Source organism: Strix uralensis, chromosome 4 (genome assembly GCF_047716275.1).
Source record: "Strix uralensis isolate ZFMK-TIS-50842 chromosome 4, bStrUra1, whole genome shotgun sequence".
NCBI lineage: Eukaryota > Metazoa > Chordata > Aves > Strigiformes > Strigidae > Strix > Strix uralensis.
In genome coordinates, this window is record NC_133975.1 from 36362933 (window position 1) to 36390795 (window position 27863).

General features: G+C 37.0%; 1 protein-coding gene across 13 annotated transcripts in view; it reads left to right on the plus strand.

Annotated features, from left to right (window-relative positions):
• Positions 1–27863, plus strand: part of SORBS2 (sorbin and SH3 domain containing 2) — a 175557-nt gene that overhangs the window by 89783 nt on the left and 57911 nt on the right. For 5 of the 13 annotated variants that reach the window (XM_074866358.1, XM_074866355.1, XM_074866357.1 and 2 more), the window contains 8 exons: positions 3026–3052; positions 4055–4179; positions 5105–5722; positions 12999–13478; positions 18382–18526; positions 20894–21069; positions 26208–26274; positions 27371–27415. In XM_074866358.1, coding sequence (XP_074722459.1) covers positions 5261–5722; positions 12999–13478; positions 18382–18526; positions 20894–21069; positions 26208–26274; positions 27371–27415 — 1375 coding nt within the window. In that variant the 5' untranslated portion in view covers positions 3026–3052; positions 4055–4179; positions 5105–5260. Of the gene's footprint in view, positions 1–1363; positions 1457–3025; positions 3053–4054; positions 4180–5104; positions 5723–12998; positions 13479–18381; positions 18527–20893; positions 21070–21707; positions 21872–26207; positions 26275–27370; positions 27416–27863 lie in introns of those variants that run through there. The other 8 variants (XM_074866354.1, XM_074866360.1, XM_074866362.1 and 5 more) reach the window with 8 other exon arrangements.

Here is a 27863-nt window from a genome sequence, read left to right on the forward strand (position 1 = left end):
GTTTCACATGCACAATGCCAATAATTAATCTCACATAATGTATTGCTTTCAACTATTGCTGACTGAAATCATTTGGGCCTTTTGCTTTGAGGATTGGAATTCACAATGAGTCTTTGGAACCGCTTACACCTGGGGCAGTGGCTCTGATGTTTGCCAACCTTAACAACTACTTAATGCATATCCTGCAAGACCTGTGGCCAGAGGGCTCTGCTATTTCAGGGGAATATTGGAATGAGCAAAGAAGTACCAGGAGCTCACACCTCTTGCAGATGCAGGTTAAAGATGTCTCTGTGGCTCAAATTACTGCAATCATAGGAAATACTTTCTACTAATAGGTTGCAGGTCTTCCTTAAACAGAATTTTGTAAAACTCCCTGTCTTACGATACAGATATAAAAAGCATTAGAGCCTCTATCGTAGCTGTGGTTCTTCTTGACTTCAGTGGGGGCCTGTATGATATTTCAGTAATATCAAATATGAAAAGTAAAATAATTATTACAGTGAGGAGCAGAAAAATATTCTAGTTAAATATAATCAGGAAGAAAATTTATGTAACTTCTACAACTGTGATAGAGTTGCTAAAAAGCTACATTGTGGGAAAGCTGCCTTCTAATAATAACAAAGTATTTATAAAACGGAATGACAGCGTCAGGTGAGAGAGGAGCAGAGAGTAAGGGATGAAAGAGTCATGCAAGACCCAGAAGAAAGGTTTTGTTCCATTCCTGGTTGTTCAGAGTAATTTTAGATATCTAGTCATTCCCTTGGGATGTTATTGGGTTCCAGACATATATTTTTTTAATCTTCCATTAGATAAAATACAAGGGGGGGAAAGGGAGAACAAGGATGTTCCACCAAAACAACAAAATCGTGCCAGCCTTAGTAAGTTTGTTTCTTGAGCTTAAAGGATCCAAAAGACTGAACAAAAGCACTTTGTCAGCTGATCAAACATAAGCTTAATTTATGAATAGTGTCTTTCTAATGCATACAATGAAATGATTTTACAGTGCAGATTATTGATTAATGTTACTCCGGAATGCTTAATCCTTCATGTTGATTACTTGTTTGTTTTTACTAATTAGCTGTAATTAAGCAGTCTTTCAGGTAACAGAATATATATATTTCCCTAGTGGATTAAGTATTAAATACTTCTTTCTTATTTTCTGTGACGTTTATTGTTGTTCAAAGCTTCTGAAATTTTATGTATTCTGCTAATCTGTGAAACTTGCAAATTTACACGTTCCTGCAGCAGTTCCCTAACTGCACGCTTATTTTCATGTATGTTTGGCATATCTCACACTGTGATATGTTGCATGTGCTTGCTCCCTTTGTCTGGGGCTGCTGTCTGTATTGTTTTGTGCTTCCAGATAGCGGTGGGTGTGCTCGCAAACGTGCTGCAATGTCTGTCACATTAACAGCTGTGAAGAGAGTTCAGAGTTCTCCAAACCTTTTGGCCTCAGGTATAACTGCTAACCAGTGAGATACTACTCTTGAATGGCTTTTCTATAGTGTTATGCATTCCTGCAATATTACTGTGCAAGGAGGAGAAGGTAACCATATTTTCTATTCCACTGACAGGTCTATTACTTCCACAATGCTCTTTAAAAAGTAGACTTAATTTCTCTCTGCCTATGCTTAGTAGCCATTAATGAAAAAAATTAGGAAGACTGAGGAAAAATCAGTTATTTATAAATTTATTTTTACTTTGATGGGTATTTTGGGTCTCAACACAGCGTGAAAAGTAGGTTTTGTTTATTAACAACTTTGTTTATTGCAACTTGCTTGAAAACTCTTCTCAGAGGAAAAGAATCTGAATGTTGTTGTAAAATGATCGTCAGAAGCCAGATTAACTTTTTAAAAAATCATTTATCAAGCATCCTAAACATGTTTAAAACAGTAAAAACATGCAGAATATTTAGTAGACGGGCAGAACTGTTTCTTAGCAATACTCATATCTGGTTTTGCAAAATTAAATCTTAATGTGTATCGGCTGCCCTGTGAATTAAGTAGTTGTAGGTATAAATCAGTAAAGAATCTTGAGTGGTGTAGACTAATTTACACCAGTCTGAATGTGCAGTGTCCACACCAAACAATTATAATACAGGAAGCTGAATAAAGAATGAGCCAGAAAGTAATTTCAAGATAAAGTCGTTGTGTTTTGATCTTTCAAATACAGGACTAATCCCCAGAAATAAGAACTGTTAGAATTTATGAAGCAAATGAAAAATTTAGTTGCTACTCTCTGTAAGGATAGTGGAAGGGTTATTGGGATTACTGCATGTATGTAAATTTAAGAAAACTTATTTCTTATTTCTTAGCAACTCTTCTAACAAATTTTTATCATTTAAGCATGTAATATATTACATGCCTCTTAATGTCTTGCTTTGTTGCACTTAAAATTAGTGATAAGGAATATTCTCAGTACTATAATTATTGTACATTAAAAATATTTTAATTTTTAGAGATGTCATAATTTTAGTTTATTTAGGAGAAGAGACACTAATATATCTACAAATAATACAAAAAACCACCAGAATTTCAAATCTGTTCTGTGCTGGCAGCATGTATGTATCAGTTTCTGTGTTTTGCTTTGAAGTGATGAAGAAAGCATCACACATTCTGGTGTGAAGGGGGAGAGAAAATCCTGACAGAATCTGTAGGCATCTTTCTTGGTTTTGAATTAAACGTTTCCAGCTCATCTTAAAGGGATGATATTTCTTTTGATGTCTAGATTTTAGATGGTAGTATATCACAGTATTTACTGGAAAAAAAACACAGCAAATGTTTGTTTATTATTGACTGTCTGAAATAGCAGTGATTAAATAACAGTAACTCTCAGCACACTATAATCTTCTGTAGAATTTGTGTAATAAACATTGCACAGTTACCTATGGTCTAATATTCTAAGGTGCGCTTAGGTAACAGGAGGGAGTTAGGTAACTGAACAAAAAGACTCCTACATATATTTAAAGTTGTGTCATAATGTTTTTATTTCTAACACAAATTAATATTGGATGTTTCTTTTTCAGGATCTGATTCTCAGTCTCCAGATTCAGGTAAGTAAAACACTGTGTTATTTATGCATCAGTGTAATATGTAAGTGGATTAGTTATATCAATCTTCCATTTATTTGATTTCATTACTCCATACATCCACATTCTTTTAGGAAAGCACCACTGAAATTGTAATAATAATAGCAAGTGGTTAAGACCTCAAATTCAGGTCTCGTTTGAAAGCAGTATTTCCTATAACACAGCATATATTGTCAGAAAATGAATTGTGTGGGAGAATACAGACTGCTAATTTGCCACCGTTAGATTCAGTGGCACTTGCTATTTCATTTTTAGTTCCTTTCTCAGGATTGCAAGTTCTGCCCACCCAACTTAGTGGCATGCTCACATAATGTGTAACTTTTCCCAGCCCCTTAAGATATTTTGTCTTCATATCTGTAACTTGTTGAAGCAAGATAGTATCTCCCTCTATGTTTGGACAATGCCTTGAGAGCTTTTCAGCTCTGAGGATAGAGACAAAACGTGGTCAGTTGGAAAACTGAGGTTTAATTCAGATTTGGAAATAACATGTGTTACTGAAACAACTAATAGTGTGTTGTGGTAAAGTTTGGTGAAACTGCCAGGATAAAACTAACTTTATGTGAGCTGGAACGTTTTTCAAAATCTGATGTGTCTGTGAAGTTCCTGAAGAACCTAATCTGTGAAAGTACTTCAGCCTGCTTTATAACAGGCTGAAGCACCAACATCTCAAAAGTACTCCCAAGGTTAAAACCCATAGTCTGTACGAATGTTGTGGGGAGACATCAAACTGCTACCAGCAGTATTGTCAATGGCTGAGTTTTCTAAATTTTAAAGATAAATATTTTGTAAAGTGGCAGCTTTAGCCCTGTTCTTACAACTTCCATGGTTATAACATCAGCAATGTCAGTTGCGTAGCAGCTAAACTTTTCCACAGTTTGTTTAATAGCTGGGTTGCTATGATGATAGCAATACAGAGATCTACTAATCACCAAAAAAAATGGTTTGATTCTTTTTTCATCACAAAAGCTTGGAGATCTTACAATGATGGAAGTAGAGAGACACTGAATGGAGATGCTAGCAGTTCATCTCTTACAGCAAAAGGTTTTAGGAGCGTGCGGCCAAATCTACAGGATAAAAAATCACCTACTCAGGTAAAACTAAACACACCAAGTTTCATGCTTTGACATTTGTGTGTGGGTTATTCTTGGGGGTTAGATGGGATAACTCTATGGAACATTGTCCTGATGTCTTCTAGATAGTGTTTATCACCTGTTCATATGGGTCATTAAAAACTGTTTTACTGCATAGATAAATTATACTCCACACAGGATGAATGCCTTCAGGTTAATTACCAGAAATTGCTTTCAGTGAACAAGACAGTCAGCTAAGTAAAAGTAGGTCAAACACAAATAAAAGCTTTCTAGGAATGTTCCCAGACTTCAAAGAGTATTTATTAATATTTTACACTTGGAGAAATGCATCAGTCATGAAAATAATATCTGAGGGTAAAGGTTTATTAATTATAAGGTAGACAATGTTTCTGCCTGTTTTGCAGAACAATATAATTAGAGCACACTAAAAAAAAGCCACTTAACTTGAAAACTTACTTATCTGTCCGAAAAAGATTAACATACCAACGCAATACTGTCTCTGTTACTGTTTTAATTCAAGGATTTAAGAGGCTCTGTGTGTTTTATATATGTGTTTTAGCTTTGGAAATTAGTTACATATCTGAACAATTTCACAGTAATAATTCTTATTCAGTGTAATAATTGATTTTTTTAAAAGAAAATGGACTACTTTGGGCTCGCTTCTGATCCCAGTTTACTCTAAGCAAATGGAACATCTGCTTTCTAAACACAAGCTGTACAACCCTGCACAGCAGAAGGTGGTGGGAACCTGACCAACTCAATTGTCCATTGAATTGAGCAATGTTGGGATGAAGCCCCTTAAGTTGCTAGTTCCTTTATTTAAAGATAAAAGTCAAACTGAGTTGTATCTCCTGCTAACATTTACTTTCTTTCTGTTTCTTCTTCAATGTTATTTTGCTGTGTGTGGATGCTTTTGGCAAATAAGGCACCTCTGCCACCCCCTAGAAAAGAAAGTTTACAGAAAGCAAGAGTAACTAATCACGAGAACGAAATTAATCTCCAGGCAGTAACAACCGGTCCAGCTAAACACCTTCCCACAGATACTGCCTATTACACTAACGAGGAGTCTGTCCAGGAGACAATGTCTTCTCAAACATCTAACACAAGTGTGTCCTATGCACAAAAAATTGTTAAACCACTGACCTCAATCTGCAGTGCAGGCACAAGCGCAGTAGCTGGTATTAGTACTACTCTCCATCAAGGCCAAAGGCAGCAGTCTCAAAAACGTAGGGTATCTACCCTGAAATTAACCCGGACACATGACCCAGCGAGTAGCATTCATTGTAATATCCAGCAACAGCTCAAGCCCATTGAAGTGCCCGTATTTCCGCAAAGGCCTGTCTCACCTGCCTGTAACCCTGTGCCTGAGATACACACAGCATCTCTTTCCGTTCAGATAGCTCCCATCCCTGACAATAAAGCAGAGCCTGAAATCCAAGAACATCCACCTAGTATTTCTCCAGACACTTCAAAGATGGCTTCAAAGGATTTGGGACAAAAGTCTACAGTTCTTCCTTCTTCACAGGCTGCAGAATGCCATGTGGTATATTTAATTTTTCCATCTTTTATTTTAGATCATTCATGAATCACTTAATAACCGTCTGTTTAGTTATACTTACATTATCAAAGTTAGACCTTGTGTTTCCTGGGTAAAACTACCTGTGACATGGATCAAAACAGAAGTGAACAAAACATGAAGTTTTTGGAAGGGTATTGTAAAAAAAAAAAAAAAAACAAAAAAAAAACAAACAAAAAAAAAAAACCCCACACACAAAACAAAACAACTTAACCCAGCTGAGCTGGAAGGTAGACTTCTTTGTTCCTTTGTGAACACTCTATGGAGTGTAAATACACAATAGGAAATTAGTGAATTGTAGGTGATGCATCTGCTTAAGTGGCTCTTTCTAGAGAGGGTTGCATAAAAGCATTATGCTGCCATAGGTGCTGGAAGGATCAAGTATGGATAGAAAAGAGTTGGGTTGGGGGTGTTTTTACAGATGCAGCTCTGCCGGTTTCCTAGGGCCACCAAAAAATGTATTTTGTCGGTTGGTGCTTTCTGCAAGGCTAGTCACTGCTGTCTCCTATGTGTCCTGTGCAATAGCTCTTTTTAAAGAAAATGGGTTGACAAAATCTTTTGTCAACCATCCAGAAGCATCACAAAGCACTGAACTTTTAAGGCCCTCTGTTTCTCCTATACCCTATGCCTACTGAGATTAAAGTTCTTTAACTATACTGGTTTCATGTAGGAGAAATGGGAGTGTCAAGCACACAGTATAGGACCACAGGAGTCTGAGCACAGTTTATTGCCATTCAAAAAGTTACTGAGTCAAATAAAATAAACCTGGGAGCAATAAAGCAGCAGCAAATATGTACTAGGCAGAAAGAGAGCTCTGAATAAACTTTGCCATTTCTATTCTGCTTTGACTAGTCACATTAAGATTTTTCTATTTAAAAAGTTAATTATTCTAGTATATCTACCAATATACCATCTTATCTGAGTTTGAAAGCCCTTTGGTTGGAGGTAGGGATTGATATAGGTCTAGGCATATCTGCCTCAAAGCTTTGTCTGAGTGAGGATCCCATCATGGCATATTTGTGTTCATCTAGTTCTGCTGAAATCAGTGGGGCTACTCTGAAGTAAATAGGCACAATCTTGCAAACTTAGTCTCTTGACAGCCCTGTTGTCAGTAACACATCTGCTCTCTCAGACTGTGGTTCTTTCAGAGGATCACATTCAACCAGGTCTTTACTCTGGAAGCCACAAGTATCTGCAGTAGCTACAGGGTAGGTTTACAAGTTGTAATATGTCAATTCCCCCCTCCAACTTCCAAGTAAAAATTTTGATCAGAACAAAGCTCTCTGAAATTATATGGCAAGAATTTGCAATGCTCCTTTTGAATTCATTCCATTAGCAAATGGGAGCACGGAAGAATTAATCACATTTGTCATTCTCAAGATTAGAGATAAAACTATGATCTTAAACCTTTTTTTTAGGCTATATAAAATTTAAAACATTTTGAGAAAAGCAAGTTGCTTTACCCTCAAAAAGAACCAGTTTGCTACTTAGTGATTTTTGTCAAGTAGGATGTCAGTTCAAGCAAGAGCCACAGTAAAGAAATCAGGTCATAACCAGTAACGAAGGCTGAGTAAGGCTTGCAATCCTTTTAAATATGGACATCAAGGTCAGACAGTAGAACAGGTGTAAATGTGGCCAATACAACTTATGCATCTGTGTTTTCTTTTCACTTAGCAGTTGTTCAGCCTGTTAGCAATATGATGCATTATATATGTATGCTCAGATAGATCAAAGTGTCTCTCAAACAGAAAGTGGTTTTATGACAGCTAACGAGACTTAGGGGAAATAGCTTTTTTATGATCCAGAATAATACTCAAACTTTAATCTGAATGACTAAAAAGAATTTATCGTCTAGCTACTTTTTTTTTTTAGAATTTTAAAAGTCAAAACACAATTTGCAATTTCTTTTTATTTTAGAGACTGTTTTAGTTTCAGTATGCGCTGACAGAAGTCAGAAAAGTAGATGTGACTTGTTTGGCAATTCTACACTCATTTTACTGCCTTCTCCTTGGTTTCAGAGTGTGGGAAGAATGATCTGAAATTTGGCAACTGGGTTTCTCTGAATAAAATGCTAAAATTTTCAGTTGATCACAGGAATCATTAAGGAATATAGCCAGCTTTTCAAACTGCATCCCTTTATTGATCTCTTGCCTGCAAATTTCAGGTGACATCCTTCTTGATGTTCAACTTTGAAATAAATTCTAAACATTAGCGTGAAGAGGTGTATCTGGCATCACCATCGAGTCATGGAGCCAGTGGGTTTTGCTAGCTCTGTTCAAATACATACCTAAGACAAATCAGCATGTGAGGTGGTGTAAAATTTTGCATCATGTGAGGTCCAAAGCCAAGATGCCATGGGCTACAGTTAGAAATAAAGGCCACAGCTATATGTCTAAGAAGATTTGTTTTCTGACTCAGATCTCTGGTTGAAATCTTGAACTGTTCTAACTAATGCCAAAAATTATGATCTCCTTTAGAGCTAAATCTCATGGTATTTGCAAAGTTCACAATTTCTCTCACATAGACAAATTAACTTTCAGTATACTATGCATAATATTACTTTCATTTTTAAAATTGTTTTAGATTTGCAAGCTCTACAGGGCTTTGTACACCAGTTGAAATACTTTGTATATGCAGATCATAGGTTCTTGTGTTAAGCTATATATGCTCTCAGACTGTAGATTAGGCCCACCAGCAATGTTCAAAGCTGCCACAGAAACTCTCAAAAACCAAACACATTTAGAAAGGCGCTGTAAAAACAAACAATTCTCCCTCTGCATATGGGTTTATGTATGTGGAGGAGAATGATGTAAGATTGGCTAATCATCACTTCTTAAGAGGTGGTGAATGAGAAATACTGTACATGTGTGATTATCTATGTGTGTAGGGAACATGTACAACTATATTATGTCACAAAGCATGGAAAAATACAGCCGAGAGAGCTTGTATGGTCCAAGTTCATGCACAACAATTTTGCAGTATTTTTTAATGTATCTTGTTATGTTTGTGTGCCTATTTGCACTTCATTTCAGAGCTTATCTGCTGAAACCTTAGGAGCAAGCAGAAGTGTCGTATGGCTCACCAAATGACATTCTGTAAACACTCCTACTCAGACAAAGGTTAAACCCCTTAAAAGTATATATGAAAAGAAAAGCATTCAGGTTGCTCAATATTAGCGGTTTTTTTATATTATTACAGTCTTGAGAGATGCTGTTGCTCTGAACCATACTGCAGATGAGGGGGAAATAACCTAATCTATTTCAACAGATGAAATAGTGTTTGTTAGTATGAGACCGATGGAGGTAAATTCTGTTGTCCAAGTTTCTTACAAGAAAAAGTTCTGAATTGATGAAGAATTTTGAGCTGCATCTTCTTAAATAAACACCTGGTATTTTTTGTGTTCCTTTTGTTCCTGGGTTCATAAGCATCCTCTTGTTATAGATACTGCTCTCTAAAACCGAGGATGCAAAACAGTTGTCCTGTTTATTTGAATTCCACAGATGAGTGAACACTTGATTTAGTCCTAGTGTTCACTCTACTAGATGTTCATGAAAGTGTTTCTTTTGCCAGCCTTATAGCTGTAGACACGTGAATCAAGGAAAGTAAGCTGGAATTAAAAAAAAATGTTTCTGAATCAGTTTATCTAATACATTATTGTTTCTTAGATAATGACAATACATTGAGTGATGTAGAAGGGAGAGAAGACAGGTTTCAACATTTTGAGGACAGATGGCAAGCAAAGAAAATCGAGCATATAATTTTCATTTTAAGTTTTGTATCACTAGTATGCATTTGCACAAGGGCTGAACTCCACCTCCTTATGCTGAGCTCAGAATAAGAGGTCTAGGTGGTAAAAATGGGTATAGGACTATAACTTGCAGCATCAGTTTGGAGATTTTGACATTAGCTTTTAACAATTAAAAATAGAGGTATTTTTACCCATTTGTGCAAGCGTATGGGTGTAATTTGATTGTTGACTACTAAACTCTGCTATGTATTAACAAAATGAGTTTGTTCACTCTGAATCTCCTTTTCTGTGTCTTGACTGTTGAAGCAAGGCCAGCACTTTGGTGTCATCAGTAATCTCACACCACTCCCCACAGATCTTGCATTAAAATGATAGATGACTGGTTTTGAAACCCATACTGGAATCACATGTCTACTTCATGTGAATTGAGTAGCATCTGTATTGTTCAGGCCTGACATTCTACTGTTTGATGGAAGGTGAACATTTCTAAGGACCAGCAGAAAGCTGCACTTGAGACCTTCAATTGACTTCAAGACTGTGATGACATTTATCTCTCTCTCAAGTGTTGCTCCACAACCCAGGATAATTATGTAGTCTAACTAGTTTTTCATCATTCTAATTGATTACGTACGTGTTTGGCATTTAATCTGCCTGACTTCCGCTAGCGTTTCTTTGTTATTGCTATAACAATAACAAACCTAATCTGAAGCACACTGAATGGAACTGGTATTAAAAGTTTTCTGGAACGCATTCAGCCTTGTCCTTCTCATATTTTTCACAGTGATGAAAAATGTGGATTAGTAGTAGCCAAATGTATCTGTTCAGAGTTTACCAACACTCCATGTTTTTAAATGGTATAATCAGTTTTTGAAAATAATGCTGTTTTAAATCACTATTTCAGCCACTCTCCCAGAGTGATGGTTGTACCTATGACAGAATTCTAGAAGCAGGCAGATTATTCAAGTTTTACTCTACAAAGCTGAGAAACTTCATGTTGGGAGTTAGTAACTAGAATTGCTGTATTCCTTCTACCCACACTGTTTATATTCTTTTTAAGAATTTGGCTTGATGAACTCAGCTATTATTTGCCAAACACAATGAATTCAATTCCTTAAGAACTCAATTTCACTAGCTCTCTGGATGCACCCTGAATATCTGTTCTTGTGTTGTCCATCCCTTCTTTTCTCAAGCATGCAAGCAGTCTTCTCAGTTTGAAGCCAGAAGAGTCACTAGGTTTCTCAGGTTTCCAAAATTTCCTGTTATTTTAACAATTTAGAGATCAATTTACATATTTTGGATCAGTCATACATAACTTTTCTTCTGGCAATGCTGAGAGAATATCTGGTCTCAAGAACTTCAGCACTTCATATTGGCTCTGCCTCATAATTGCATTATGATCTCCTGGTTCATGTCTCTTGGATTGTGACATGGATGATGAAATTCATCATGAATGACAGTTCTGTCTTCCCTTTATGTATCTGTGAGGTGAATTTGCTGTTTCTTTTATGTGTACATCAATGCACACATCTTAAACCCCTGATATACTATGCTGTATAACCAGCTGTTTCACATCTGCATATGATTGCTTTTTATTAAATTATTTTAATAGTATTCCATTGTTCTTTGAAGTTTCCATTGACAAATTAGTTATCTCTAAAAATCATATCATCTTTTACAGTCGTACACACAATTACTGATTTTCTGATTAAGAAGTAATCTGTTCAGATTTACTCTATGGAAAGATTTTTTTTATTTTTTTTTTTTTTGTTGTTGCAGATTTGAAACATTGCTGTGAATAAGGCTTGGATTTTAAGTTGTTTGAGTAAGTTTTGTCACTGTTTTAACTGCAGCTTCTGGCTATTTTTGTGTACCCCAGAGATCCAGTAATGCCAAAGAGTTCTTTCTAACCATTTGGAACAAGTAATGGATATCTGTTCACATGCTTAAGATTCTTTTCTGAAATGCTTATTCATGGGGATGGTCCCATTGTCCTCAGTAAGGTTATTTGTGTAAATTCTAGTTGATCTCATTAAGAATTATGGAACTGGATCCCCAGTGACCTCTCATAAGTAGCACAATCTGGGTTGTGTTCCAAGTCTTCCATAAAGGCTTTAGAAGATATTTTCAGATTTTGGATTAAAATGCTAAAATGGCATTTTAATCTGATGGTTTGAGACATTTTTTGAATTATTAGATTTAAGGACATCTGCCTATTCTGAGCATAGGAAATAACCATAATATTATTGGTAGCAATGTGATATCTATGAGTAAATGTTGCTTTAAGTAGTAATTACTGCATATGGTATCTTACTGTCCTCTATTTTATATAAATTAAAAATCCAAAATGCTCTTTCCCTGCAGCTATTCCAGAGTTCCTCAGCCCTATCAAAAGTGAAACCATTAGTGCTGAAGTAGGCAGTATTTTGACATACTTCAGGAATTGATTGAAAGCTTGTGGCTAATAGGCAGTATAGAAGGATTTGTGCAGCTGTTTAATGAAGATTGGATGCCAGCATGCTTTTCATGTATCTTTAATTCAAAAAGAAGTTGCAGATGCAAAAAGCCAGTTTCACTACTAGTTTAAACACAATGTCCTGTGACTGATTTGAAATAACAGAACATAAAGCTCATACATTGTGTGGCAGTTTTCAGAGGCACTCTCATGAGGACGTTGCCCTATACCTTTAAGGAATTACACCAAGGTCAAACAACTAGTCTGTTTTGTTTCAGTACAAAGTCATCCTTGTCCTGTTCTTGTGCTCCCAATCTTTGTTGTTCCTCAGATTTATACCTAACAATCCTTGTGTCCTCTAATGTTGAAAAGGCTCCTGTGCATACGCTTTATCCAGTAGGCTGACAGGGTGCTTCCAGGGTGCTTGGAAATTCTAACATCATTGAAATGTTTTTATCAGAGAGGCAGTGGAGAAGATGTAGTCAGTCACAAGAGGCAAAAAAGTCCACAACCTATTGCTTGCAGATCATATAAACATTCAATATTAGTGTTTCCATTTAGGTTGCAGTCCTGCCCCTCTGTACATTACAGTTAATTTCAAAATGATACTTGTCCTTTGACAAAAAAGAGAGCAACATTTACAGAGATCAGACTTGCAGATACTTTTTTTCTTTTACAAACAAAATGAACATGACAGTCTCTACCCTCATATTTATGTGAAGTATAAAATAGCATGAACCTTCTCAATGCATAACTGAGATCATTAATATATGTAGTATATTATGAATATTCATCCCCAGCACACTATGGTTTCTGGCATTGCTTCCACTAGTATTTGATGCATTTATTTCTTTCATGTTTTCCTACTTTAATATAGAGCGTGGTTGATTTATTTCCTAATCCATGTGAATGTGAACTTCCTTGGGCTGCTGAAGAACTTACGCTTTTGTAAGTCTCCCTCACACAGCAAGAGGCAAAGGGAAAAGTTTTTTATTCATTTGGTAATCTGTTTCTTTTCTTATTTTTTTTTCCTCAAATCTCAGCTTGGAAACCAGAAAGTAACTGCCCCTGTGATGGAGGTAAATGCTTCACAGACACACAGACAAACAGCAACAGAAGCTTCTCCACTGCCTCTTCCTCCTCCTGTGGTACCAGTTAACAGAGCCTCTTTCTCACCAGACAGTGGCACCCATCTAGTATCATATTCTTTGCCAACGCTTGATGATTTTTTGCCTTCACACTTTTATAAAACCCCGGCCCTTTCACAATTTTCATATAAATGCCCATACCTAGCTTCTGAAAGTATTATCCACAGGAACGAAACAGCCTCTGTAAGCACAGATTCTGCCATGAGTGAGTGCTCCTCCCGCACAGTGAGTGAGTCCTCCACAGCCATTCTAGATGAGCTGCAGACTTGTAGCTATGATACTACTGACTGCTCTGAAACACCTTCCCCAACCTTGAGCCAGATGTCTGCTGTGTCAGATGGCACCACCTTAACCAACACTGCTGCCACTTCTCATGTAATTATGCTTCCTTTTTTCCTCCTCCATTTTGTTCAAACAGGTTGTCAAAGGGGAAAAGCATTCAGACTTGTCTGTTATCCCGTACACAGACAAGTATTCCATTAGTAGTTTTCTGTGTTCACAGTCTGACAGTATGCTTTGCAACAGTTGTTTTTAAAAAATCATTGGCATAGCAGATTTGGTAATAGGAAAATGATACTAAGTTGTTGCACAGTTTTATGGTCAGCTAAGGTGTATCAAACACTTTGCTTAAAATAAATGAAAATAAATTCAATAAGTATCTCTTCTAAATGTATTAAAAGCAAGCGGTCTGTAGAGTTTGAAGAGATTTGTTTAAAATACTGTTAGCAATGTACAGGTTTGTGGAGTTTGTAGCCTCTGGGCTGCTGCCATTTTTGGTTTATACTGAGGTACAGATTTCAGTAATATAACCTGTAAATTCACAATAAATGTTGGCAATATTTAACACAGTTTTTTCCCCAGCCATGACCACTGACTGCACAAAACTTTTTTCTCTCCTCTAACTAACCTTTTCCTCTCCTAAGCACAGTTTCTCACAGGAGTGAACTTCATAAATAATCTTGTAGTACTCAAAGGTCCTATTACTTTTCTCTTGGTTAAGTCAAGGAAAAAAACAGCATGCAATTAGACATTTTATATGTACATTCACTTTTCTGTACCTTAGTACACTCTTATATGGGTAGAAAGAAGGTATGGAATTTGGGTAAAATCCAGATCACTTCTTATTTCTTTTGGGATTATCTGCATGATTAAAATGAGTCAGAACAAAGCCTTCATTTAGATTGAGCAATTTGTTGCTGAATTACAAAACAGAGATGTTCCGAGACCAAAGTTTTATTGGTCATAACAGTGTTGAAACTTTGTACAAATACTTCAGCATGCTATCATTTTCAAGTCTGAAAAGAACAGTGCATGTATTTTTAAAGTTTCATGTATATTTTATAAAAAGCATTTTGAGCCCAAACTTGCACATAGTCACCTGGAAAGTCAACAATCTGTTATCAGTGCTCTGGATGCTGTTAAAAAAAATAATAACAGGCATGTAAAAGCTGTCATTCCTAACTCTTGTAACACAGCTCTGAAACGTTTTGGGTTTTTTTAAAGAATCAGTACTGTGAATCTGCATACAGGCCAGTAGTTGTAATTAAAGATACCATAATCAATATAGACTGGTATGTCTAAATAAGGCTATCACTACATGACCATTTACTACCTATGGGAAGTATGGAACATTTATATTTTCTTCTAACCTACTTCTAAAATAATCATCTAACAGTATTTGTTTTATTTGAGCACCATTTTTGTAAGCTAAAGTCCTTCCTTCTTTCCTTTTTTGAGTAGTCTCCCTGTAGAGGGATATGTTATGGTCAGATATGACGACCACTTTCTCTCTTAGACGTAGCAGGGATGAAACATAACAGTTGTTCACCATTAATGGACAAAAAGAAAGGATGCATCTCCCACGAAAGGACAAAAATCCCGAAACAGTCCTAAGAGCCCCACAGAAATCAAACTGCTGGCAAGACCCACTTCTGCAGTGTAGAAAAATCTTTGTCTCAATCCTCTATGGAGGAGGGCCGTATGCCTATAAATGTATCCGTTAAATGAGAAGCTGGTGGCACACACAGGTGTGCTGCTTAGTGGCTCTACTCCTGTAATAATCCTCATTCTCAAAGGAGAATCCTGTTGGTTTTGTAGATGAAAACCACTGAGAGAACAACAAAAATAATGGAGGATTATGCCATCCAGCACTGTGCCTGCGTAAGATGGAACCACACTTTCAAAGACATTATGTCCACAGTGGGGATGTTTGTTTATTCTTGAGGTCGTTAATGAGAGCTTAGGCAAAAAGGTTTTACAGTGGATCTTCTGAGAAGAAGAAACAACATCAGGAAGATCTGAATCAACAAAATTGTAAAATATTCCAGGCAATGGAATTAAACTGCGGTTAATTGGCTATACTTTAGTCACAGATTACAGCTTCTTTGAAAACCTGAAGTATGAGAATTGTAATTCTTATTTGGGCTTATGCTTAGAATTGGAGTTAAAATCTGAGAACAGCTGGTTTTGGAAACTATTTTTTCTGATTCTATTTCAGTTATGAACATTACCCTTATAAAGTAATTTTCATGGGTTCTTTTTGTTTATGTAGTTTAAAATTGTGGAATCTAATGGAAACTTGGAAATGGAATACACATTAGCTTTTTGCCTTTTCCCAAGTTCTGGGACTGTCTCGAGCTTCAAGAACTGATCCTGAGTATTTTAGCCTAGTTCAGTGTCTTGAGCCCAGGGGTGTGTTGTGGAGAATTGTTGCACAAAACTGTTCAGACATCTGTAATGGCACCTCTTTCCCTTTGCTGCCTGCCTCAGCAGAGAGAAAGTTAGCAGCTCCAGTCCCAAATAGATGCTTTTCTCTGCTCTGATTCAGAATTCCAGAGAGATGCTCTTTCTGATGCTCAGGCAAATGATAGGAAGTTTAAACCTGGTACCTAGGAGGAATCTTTACAAGAGTTTGATTACCTAGCAGTAGAAGTAGGTGGTTCTGCTAGCAGTGGAGCACAGGTAAAGTATACTGGATGAAAAATAAATGGAGGAGCCTAGGGAAAATGAACAGCATGAAAGAGATGAGGATTATCTTCCCAGCAAGCTGGAAAATAGGTGCATTTTGGTGAAATAGTTATTTTCTGTATCATCTTATTTTCCCACAAAGGAGATTACCTAGGAAAATAAACGATCTGATTCACAAATAGGCATCTTAAAGATTTCATTTTCTTGTAAAATCTGGGAACAAACTCTGTCGCCTGGAACTAAAGCATCACATTCTCAGATTGAAATGTCAATAGCTCCCAAATGGTTCCAAGGGCAGGAAAGGCCCTTGGAACTTGAAACTTCTTAAAACTATCTTTTATAGCTAACTCTCTTACCAGTGCAGAATGCATGAGATAAACAAATGCAATAGCCACCTTCACAGAAACTTTCCTCCAAGAGGAAGTCATTAGGAGCTAAGAAATTATAGCTGAGCTGATATCCTCTCTAAAACTTTTAGAAGCAAACCCAAAAATGTCAAATATGGGCATGCCACATGTACATTTATGACTGATGTCCATCAGCTACTTGTGTGGATCCTGTTTTTGTAATATTGTGTGCTATGTAGTGTAAGAGTCCTACTGTCTAACCCAGATATCTGGAAAAGTCCATCAGAAGAATATCTTAATTTTCTATTACAGAAGTTCAAAGGAGTAGCTTTCCAGTCTATAAGGAACTTATGCTAGTTGTGCTCCTCTCTTCAGAGAAACAAAAGCTACAGTAAGAAGGTGTAAGGTTCTGGACATAGTTGCACCCTGCCTTCCCGAGAAACAAGCTTTCCCAAATATACAGTATGCAGAAAAAGAGAATGGGTGAACCCCTGAAGTAGGCTGGCCTCATCTAGGAACCTCATCTGAAAACATGGCTTCATACCTCTTGAAATGCTAACTTTGAGCTCATGTAGCTTTTGTATTCTTACAGCTTCAAGTTCTCTTGGAGGGGAGGATGGTGTGAGAAAAGCCAATTTAGTTTACATTTTGGTTAAGAGAGGAAACTTTTAAACACAAAAGTTTTAATGGAGACGTCACCACAACACAAACTTTTCAGCTTAGTTCTGAAAACAGGCATCCTTATGCTGAAGGATTGCATTCCGCTGAATGCATCTAGGAGTTCACATGATGTCTGCATAGGAGCCAGAATTTTATTTTGCTTTTTTAGCTGTTGGAGGCCGAGACATTAAAATTTCCAAATCAAATCAGTAATCTCCAAAATACAAATGCATACAAGAGGTTACGAACCATTTCATTTTTCAATGTAGAAATAGTATGCCTTTTAATATGTTTTTTACTTATGCTTTGCTGCTTCATATAGTCTCATGTTTTACAGCATGTTTTAGTTCTTCTCTTTTGTTATATAAAATTGAGCAAAGTTTGTAGCACTAAAGAAGAGTTCTGCATTAAAAGAGATGTTTTAGAGAATTTCCCTCTCTTTTCTGCTGAAATATTCACTACCCTCTCATTTCATTCAGTGCTTTCTCAATCTCTGTTTTGATCATCACAATATTCCCCATTAAAGTGCTACAGCCCAGCTGTGGCAATTCTAAACCTGGGGGCAAGAAGCAGATTGTTTCAGAAGTACCTCTTGTGTACTAAAATGCCTAAATTGCTTGTGATGCTGCTATACTGCCAGTTTGCTTAGCTTTCCCATTTTATTTATTTGATTTTGTTCTGCTTTTTATGGTTGTGGCATGGTTTTTTTTATTGGTGTTATTTATTTTTCTTGTGATAGATTACGTATCAGCATCCCATAGTCACTCCAGCTGGCTTCCATTTTTTAAAGAAGCTTTGGCTCACTCTCTTTAGCTAGTCTTAATGAGACTTTTCCCTTTGGTCTGCACTGAAGTTCCCATTAATATCAATAGGGCTTGAGCATGTGCATTAAGGGAATATGTCTCTTGGAGTGAGTGATCTGTGGCAGGCAGCCTTTGTCACACAATGAGGAACTTCTACTGCTATCTTCATTTTATGTTGCTGTCAGACCTCTGCAGACCTTGTTTGTGCCATCTTCATGGTCTTGACCATGGTCTTTCTGTCACCTTCCCATGACTTCATCATGCTTCACAGACAGCACATACAAGGAGAGAAGAGGGGAGGAGGTACAAGGTATATAAGGAACACATTCTGCTCCCCTTGCGATGAGTTTTGTATTTCAGCAAAGGCAGATGCCATTATGACTAGGTACCTGACAACTGGTAATTGTTGTGTGGATGACAGTTTTGCATCACTCGCTGTTTGGAATAGCAGTCGGAGGGCTTTGTGTGTAGTTTAATGGGATATTGTTTTGTTTCTCTCAGGCTCAGATCACAGTGAATGGGAACTCTGGCACTGCTGCCAGCCCAGTGAGTCACTTTCAAAGGCCTTTTTCCCCTTCTTCAGCTTACCCTCCACCAGCTTCACTCAATTCCAACATTGTTATCATGCAGCATGGCAGGATGATGGGTAAGCCTCACACAGAATATTTGCTTTATACATTACACAACATATTCCAATTCATGTGGCAAAGACTGCAAACAATTGCAGAGTGCTTCACATCTATAATGAAGGTATTGTCTATTCATCTACCTTGGGAAATAAATGCAAAAAAAAATCACATTTATTGTTGGATACAGTAGTGATCCTGAACTGGAGTTACTGTTAAGTTTTGTTACCTATGTGTGTAAGAGTGACCTCTTGCCACCTTTCTACTAGCTTTACCAAGGAAAGAGCATGTATTGAAATAGCTCAATCTGTGCAGCCCCTTCAGATTTTGCCTTCTTTAAGAAACCAAGGGCCAACTTTGTACATTGGTTCTTCCCACAACTTCCATAATCTTCAGTAGAAATACTGCCAACAAAAGGGAGGGGCTTTGGGCTTTTAAACACCTAAAGCCATGTCAATCTATAATTTGTTTATGTATTTTTTTGTAGGGCATTGTTAATTTTTTTTTTTTTTAAATAGTTGATCAGCCTTAGAATGGCGCTTTACCGGTATAATCCGGTTTTGCCAGAACAGTCATTTGCTTGCTGCTTTTTCTACCAGTGTTTTGCATACTCAGATAAGACTATACATGCAAAATAATTTGAATGTGATCCTGGCATTTACTTTTTTGTTGTGCATGCGGGAAAATTAGGTGACAGTTCTTGCTCTGAGACTTATGGTTTAGACAAATACTGCTATCCCTATCATAGTGATAAGTACAAAAACTGTATAACACGGTTTCTCCACATCCCAGAATTCTAGATTCTTTGATTGCTTCCAGTTTGCTGATCTAAAGGCCTATCAATTCTGGTTTCGATATACCTGAAATAAGTAGTGTTTTTCATGACTTTTACTCTTGTATGATGCTGAAGTTCTGTGTTCCACATTAACAGCCTGACTTAATTCTCCTTGCTCATGTAAAAATCCCACTGATGGCCTCGGTTTGAGGCCTATGAAGAATGAGGGATCAAATCCAAAATGTTTTCTAAATTTAACATCATGCATTTTGGGAAAAAGGCCCAAATACTCAGACATTTGCCACACAGAGTTGCCCCTCACCATATATGTGTAGCATGGGATTATTTACACAGTTTCGAACTTGAGTAAACAGCTGAAACAGCCATGCCAAAGCCAGCTCTCTGCAGTAGGAGTGAGCAGAAATACTCGAATTAAAATTAGAGCTTTCAGTCACCAGAGCTCCTTTTGCTGATTTATATTACAATTCAAGTATTTTGCTTCATAAGAATCAACAGAAGTTAATGTCATGCAAAAGGCAATTGTAATTTTCACCAGTAATGTTACAGTACTTATTTTTACTTCCTACATTAATTTATCCTGCAGTGGACATGTCTCACAAGTACTGTACCTGCTCTTGCAAAAAAAGATGCTCTGTCATAGCAGCCCACTGATTTACTGAAACATGCAGCCTGAAGGAGTAGGGCTCTTTTTGCTGCGTACAGGAAGGAAGTACATCATCTGCAGCAGTACAAATTTTCACATGACACATCCCAGCAGTGAAATGTTTTTTGTTAAATAAATGACTGAATTTTAGAGGGAAGTGGTAATAGTGACGTATTAATTTCATTAGTTATAAAGGAAGATTTGGGGGAGAGGGGTAGAAATATTGCAAGTCACAACAAACCAGTAGCAGCCTGCACAGTTCACCTAAAGTACTGTAGGTAAATCATCAGATTGCTCTACCGATGCCAGGTTACTGAGGTCCGTTTTTATAGATTAAATGTAGGGGCACTTAAACATACCAGCATAACTTTAAGGGCCAAAAACTGTACGTCAGAATTTGTTTTTTAAAAATACTCATGCATCAGAATTTAATCTTTCTAAACACATATTACATAAGTCTTTGTGGGGGGCTGTTTGGAATCTGTTTCTGTGCTTACAGAACAGCAATTTTCTATAGTTTGATAGACTTGGGGTGGGGGGGCAAGCTTTGAAATTATATCATTAGTTTCAAGGAGTGAAACTTTCAAGGAAAGGTGCAAGAGTTTGATTTATAGGAAAAAGGCTGCTGTCACTATTTCTCAACAGATTTTGCTGGGTTTGTGGGGTTTTTTCTTGGTTTGTGAGGAAAATGCTGTGAAAAAGTACTTCTAATCTAAGAAGATCTGAGTTGAATAGCCTGTCTGGTCCTTAAATAAGTTTATGATTGTGTTAATGTAGCATTAAGTAGGGCAAAGCCCCAGCTAAGATGATTTTTTTAAGTGTTGTATATGTATGTGGTTAAGATTGTTGTCAGTCTTTGTACAGCATACTGAAATGGGGAAGCGTGTTATAGCTGCCAAGTATGATTATTGTATCATTATACAATATTCTGTCATGTTATCTTTACAGAGTCCACAGAGACATACTCACAGCATGTTCAGACTGTTGGCAGCACCACCAACACCAGTACAATACCAATCTGTAGATCCTCAGAAGAAGAAAAAAAAATTACAGTCATTAAAGCTCCACATTATGCAGGGATTGGCCCGGTAGATGAATCTGGAATCCCTACAGCAATTAGAACGGTAGGAAATTCTGGGGAATCTGTGTATGAACTCATACAATGAATTGATTGTTGGTAATGGGTTTTTCACATTCTTCTAGTCTTACATAATGTGGAATACAGTGTGTGTAATCAACGAGCTCATGAATATAATATTGTGTGTTGACGGAAAAGGAGAACGCTGATGGGAGCATAATTGGGCAACTTCATGTTTCTAGTTTTAATTAGAAGTAGGCAAAATTTTGCGTCTTTTTCTTGCTTCTCTCATAGTTCTTGCCGTTTGGAGATACGCAGTAATTGCATTTGTTTTGTTATTTCTAAAATAAAGTTTATGCATACTATACATATGCATGCATGCAAGTATACATGTGTGTCTATATATAAAAATCTCACGCTTCTGCATTTTTGGGGGCATGTCATCAGGGTAGTGTAGAAGTGAATACTTTTGTTCTGATAATAACCTAAGCGACTAGCATTTTTGTGGAAGTGCGATATATAATCATTGTGCCCTTGAGTGGCATGTAAACGAATAGCGTGGAAGCTCTTTCATTGTGACTAGCCCAGTTTTGATCATCTGCCACTAGTCACTGCTTGAGTGGTTCCAGGATGTCGAACTGAAGAGTTTTGTTTTCACTCTGCTGAAGCATTCTTTCCACTCTGCTGTCAGGGCAGCCTCTTCTGGCTGGTCCAGAGAGCACAGTGGCAGCTGCACTAGGTCTGTAAAGGAAGTGCTTACTGGCCTTCCCAGCCAGAGAGGTGCTGTGCTAGACGGAGAAGGAGTAAGAAGAGTGGGAGCCAGGATGAAAGCAGCAGAGCCCTTGCAGGTGAAGTCTTTGTGAGGTGCAGGGTTGTAGCAGCTGTTGGATGTATCCTCTCTGCCAGTACTGACATATGGGGCTGTTGTATTGCTAAGAACTGCTTCAAAGGATTGAAAAATTAGGGGGAAAATCAGGAATTGATGGAGAAAGCAATAGGAAAAAATCAGAATAAGTGGTAAGACGGGGACAATTTTGATAAGAAGGGGGGGGAGATTCTGGCATTTCTTGCTTTATTTTTTATATAAAATGTAATACGATCAGAATCTTTTAAAAATGAAGAAATTTCTTTGTGACAATGCTCTAGCTTCCTACCCCCTTTTTAAGTAAATAGTCCCTGTACTTTATATAGGATAAAGTAATTATTTTTGTTCTTTTGTTTTTAATAGCAGATTGATCTAATAGGGTGCATCTCAGTTATGTAAGATTATACCAGAAATCCCCCTCAAGTGTGCTTAACAGAGTTGGCAATCTGCCAACCTATATTTAACTTTCTGATTGCATGGTCTGAGTCTCTCAGATTTTGTCCTAAAATCATAATGTAATTTGAATTAGGACACTTTTCAGCTGGATTTCCTCTGGTTTTTGTTATGTTTCAATTTCAAAATATCTTACAGCTTGTAAACAGCATTATAGAAGTGATTCTCACAATGAGATAGGAGTTAAAAGCACATGTGTGTGAGTGTGTCTCATGTGCCACTTTGTGTCCATATTCTGCTCTGTTAGGACTTAGCTGGAAGTGAGATTGTTTTCAAGATACTGATTTGAGATTACATTTTAAATGCACACAAGTATATGTGAGCCCCATGTACCCCAGTCGTGTCAGAACAGAGGTGATATAGTTGTCAGCAAAAGACTCAAATATGCTGCACCTTCACACCTTTTAGAAGTGCAGTACTGTGCAGAAACGTGCAAAATTGCTACAGCTGTGTTTCCCATGAACAGTAGAAGGTAGTACATATTACTTGCTCTTTATCCAAGGTCAGTGAGCAATCCAAATAGGAATCTTCTTCAAGAAAGTTCAGCCTCACTCCATCTGGAGAGAGAAAGAAGTTTTCAAATTATTTGAGTTTATCATTGCATGCAAAGTTTAAGTTTCTTATTCTTCCATCTTTATGAAAATGGCAACATTCTATCAAAAAAGCAGTAAATGCAGATTTATGGGTGATAGGTAACATACACACTGTGTTCTGAAACACTATGCTACTCACAGGTAAACTTGTAAATAAGAATTTGGGAGTATCTGTATTCCAGATTTGGAGTGCTTTTCAGGAGTAGTGAGATTTTTCAAGCTGTGGTTTTCTCCTCTGAGTCTGCGTTCACTCTCAGAACACGGTCTGTGACAGCTGTTTAGCCAAGGAAAGCAGAGTGATGTTCTCTTTCTATTCCTGCAAACCCTCTCTATCCAAAGCAGCTGAGAGTGGAAGGATTCCTATAAAGCCTTCCCTTCTCTCAGAACCTCTATCCCAAGTTAGCATGTTCCCTCCATATGACTTTAGTTCCTGCCAGCTCTGGGAAGTGCAAGTCTGAAGCCTGAAAATTCATATCATTGTTAAGTTCTGCCAGTGTGCCAAGCCCTGCGCCAAAGATTATGAGATTCCAAGGCATTAAAAATGAGGTCTTTGGAAAAGAGAGGGTAAAATGCTGTTCGCTCAGAAAAGCATTCAGTCAAATGGCACCACCAGAGTTTACCACTGACAGGGTCTAGGAAAGGTAAAAACAGATTCACAGAAATCAGTATGACCGCACTGTTTTAGGGTATCCAAAATGATTGCTTCATGTCTAACTATCAAAATTAATCTGTAGACTAAAAAGGCCTCTATTTACTAATGAAAAAAAAATCAAGTCCCACCAGATTTCTTTTCCATACTTAGCAATGTAATATTTCAGCTTGAAAAAAAAACCCACAGAAGGTCCACTGAAAGTCATAAATGACTCCTTTAATTACATATTATCTGATGGATTATTAGAATACCGCAATGATTATGGACTCTCCTGAGTACCAACCGCAGGTACTTCTTATGTCCTTTTCATGCTATTTAGCTGATTGTGCATTCGCATATGATGATACCGTGTTCCTATATTTAATTGCAACAGCTATAATGTATGCAAAGCAGGATGGCATCTGAATGGCTTGCTGCATTGTGAATGCTGCTAATTCCTCAAACAAATGTTGGTATGTGGGATTAGTGAATATAAATTGAGAAAATGTATTTTAAAATTAATTTATTCTATTCCATAACTAATCCTATCTGGCTTATAGTGTAAAGCCAAATTATTGGCTGCGACTTTAAACCCCAAGGTGAGGGCTGGGGGGAGATAATGAGAGAAAAATGTTCGAACGTCCAGAAAGATGTTGGGAGACCTTCTCTGGTCACACGGGAGTTTCTCCATACTTGATCTCTATGTGGAAGCTGCCTGTGGATTTGTGGAGGATCTAACTGATAAGGAGGATCCAGCAAAGAGATGTCTATGCATCTTTGTCCTTTGACAAACAGTAGGGTCATAGCAGTAATATTTATGCAGTGTTTCCAGTCTGTTCACCTATTGCTGATTCAAACTCTACTGGAAGACTCTTCTTGGACCAATACAATCAGAAAGGCAGTTGCAGTGTCATGGGACCATTGCAGGTTTCTACTGCTGTATGAGGAGTAAATGAGGAGTACCATGGAGGTTATGCCCATAAATGTGAATTCCTTCAGACCTTTTGGACTTCCTTGTAAACTTTTGAACATATATGACATTGAAGCACCAAACAGTATACTTGTTTCAAATCCAGCTAAATTATTCTTTTCAGAGTTCTGCTAGTAAAGATGTTTAATACCTTTAAGGAAACAATGTTAAAATGGTCCAAATCTGTTTCCGAATATCTTCTCTTTGGCAGAAGTCAGGAATGTTGGTAGGTGAGGGAAGGGACCTGATCTTGACACAAAGCTGTATCTCCTTCATCTCTGTCTTGCAAGCAGGTCTGGTTAAAAAGCATGACCGTCTGCTTAAAATTCTTTCTTCCCCAGCAGATCCTGGAGTTCTTCAGTTCACTGTCAGCTCTTCTTTTAAGCAATTTCATTTTTAAATGTCATTTAGTAGCAATTTTATGAGAACTAATATTGATTCCTCAAAATACAGGAGCATTTTCTGCCTGGTCCCTTATAGTAAGAGTTCACCATTGTTAACAACACAGATTAATTTTGTACAGCAACTGTACCAAGTATTTAGGGCAAAAGTGTGATTCACTAAAATGGCATGGAGCCAGGTGAACACACTGAGATCTGTCGCTTATTTTGTAAGAAGAATTTGTGGATTTTCACTTTTCATGGTAAAGAGAAGCGGGCAGGGTGATTGCAGATTTAGTATTAGCTCATGCAAGATAATGCACATCAAAAGGGGTCTTTTGAATTATCCCTGTGCAACATGAGGTTTGAAGATAATTTTGTACATCTGCATTAAAACTTTTGCTTTTCTGACTACTGTGGAATGAGTAAAATTTTAGGACCTAAGAAGAACAATATTGAAAATGTGTTTGCCTTTGTTTTATCTCCTGTTCTGAAATACTATCATCCTAGCTCAAAGTAAGTTGCAGCGAAAGATAAAGTGCAGAAGGGTAAGAGATAAAAATAATTAGAAGCATGAGCAAATGTTGCTATGAGGAGATTTTGCAAACTTTGGGATTGCTTAGTTTACAAAAGTAAGGATAAGTATTTTTTGAGTGGTTATTGAAAGGTATATTGTATTCACTTTTCTCAAAACAGAAAAATAAGTTAAAATTAAGCTGTCTGGAAAGGAAATTTAAAAGTGATAAAAGGAAATACTGTTTGTTTACAATCCAGCCATTAACTCTTAAATGTAGCGTTGTATTAATTCTTTTCTTGGTAATATTCCAAAGTTTTTCTGCATTATTTAACAATTACATTTTGAAGATATTTAAGTTGGAAAATGCCAGGAGTTCAAAAGAAGCTTTTCTTACACACTTGTAAGTATAACTGCTGAGGTGTTCGTGTTTTTCTGTGAAGTATCTGGCATTCATAGTTGTCAATTATAGGGCACTAAGAAGATAAACTCTTGATCTGGCACTAATTCCTATGTTCCTAACCACTGTGTCCTTGAAGATCAGAGTCCAAAACTGACTTAGTGTTCAGTGTCTTCCAGAACTTGTTACAGGAATTCCTAGATGAAAAGCTTAAATACATCATTTGAAATTAGATGGTATGAAAATGATTATATTAAATAGGGGACAAAACATAATAGACTTTGTGTCCAGAATAACATTAAATGTCTGATCAGATCTGTACACACAGGGTTGTTTGGGGGGTTTTTTGTTAATTGTTAAAAACTGTATTTTATTTAGACCGTTGACAGGCCGAAGGATTGGTACAAGACAATGTTCAAGCAAATCCATATGGTTCATAAACCTGGTAAGTATGGTTTTGCCTTGGCTGGGTTGTTCTCAGTGGTATTAAAAAATGCACTTTTCTGCATTTTGATTGTCTATGTGAAAATACAAGTGTTCATCAAGTGTCAGATAATGAATCAAATCAAATGGGTAAATTCGATGATACATTTTACTGCAGAGAGAGTATTTTTCTCTGCTAAATGCTGAAAATTTCTCATGGATTTATTTTGTTACTAAAACTAAACAAAAATTAAAGTCATTAGATACGTATGCAACCACTATGATTCCATGTCACTGGGGATCTCTGTGAAGTGATCCTCATCTCCAGTTTGAGGGATGAGAAATTGGCCACTGTAAATCTCCTGCCATACCAGCTTTCTTTTGGAGAGCTCATGTGTTAGAACAGCATGGGCTAGTAAACAGGCTGTTTTGAGGATACATTTTCTGTCTGAACTGCATTTTCTTTGCAGACTGTCTTATTTGGTTTTGCTGAAATGGAGCTTTGGTGACATTACTAGCTTTAGAGTTAACATCCTTTATCATGATTGTCACCAAGGATGTCAAGAAACTGTATAAATGGCAATTATGCTCATTACACCTCTGGAAGGAAGGAGACTTTATTGGTCTGAGTTAGAGCTTGCATTCAGTATGGTCACACAGAATGTTAGTGGGAGAATAAAGAATGTAAGCAGGAGAATTTTGGCTTACAAAATCTATTTTGAACACTAGTCACATAGTAGATATTTGAGGTTGCTTTTTGTGATTGGAACAACTTAATAGTCTCTAGTACAGGAGAGATGACAAGAGGAAGAAATTGAGTTTGGGGAAGGGAGAAGAACAGACAAAAAGCTGTAATGTGCAATTTGCTGCTAACCAGTAAGCACGTAATATGGGTGACATGACCAGAAGATACCATTTTACCAATAAAATGGTAAAAATAGCCTATCGTAAGTATAATGGGAAGAGAGAGTCTTCAGAAAACACCTATGAGATGAAGAAAAGAAATACAGTGCTTAATTGCCTGCCAATCTTCTGTTTGTATTTGTAAAACCAAAGCTGCATTGCTGTGATAAACTGGCATGTATTGCACTACTATAACTGTGGTTTTCTTTTTGTAGATGATGACACAGACATGTATAATACTGCCTATGCATACAGTACTGGTAGGAATTATTCCCTCACTTCAAAATGAGTCTTTTGTTAATGTCAGCAAGTAACAGGGGTAGTTAACTACACATGCTTGCTTATATAAACACTTCTTATCGTATTGTTTGATCTCAGTTGGTGTTTTTTCATGCCTTTTTTCCCAAATGAAACAAAATTTAATTTTGGTTTCATTCTTACCACAGAAATGAATTGCAGCTGTGGGCCTCTTACTGCAGATGAGATACACTGTAATACTGTAGTTTCTTGATTACATTGCATTTATTTTCACTAGTGATTGTGAGTAATGCAGTCTTTCCTTATCAAAAAAAAAAGGGAACTACTGTGTGAAAGTACAAATGCTAATTACTGACATGGGAAGACAAAAGAATTGTACTGAAAACACCTTTTAAAATATGCAGTAAGACTGCCTAATAAAGATGATTCTGTTTTATGATCTTGTTCATT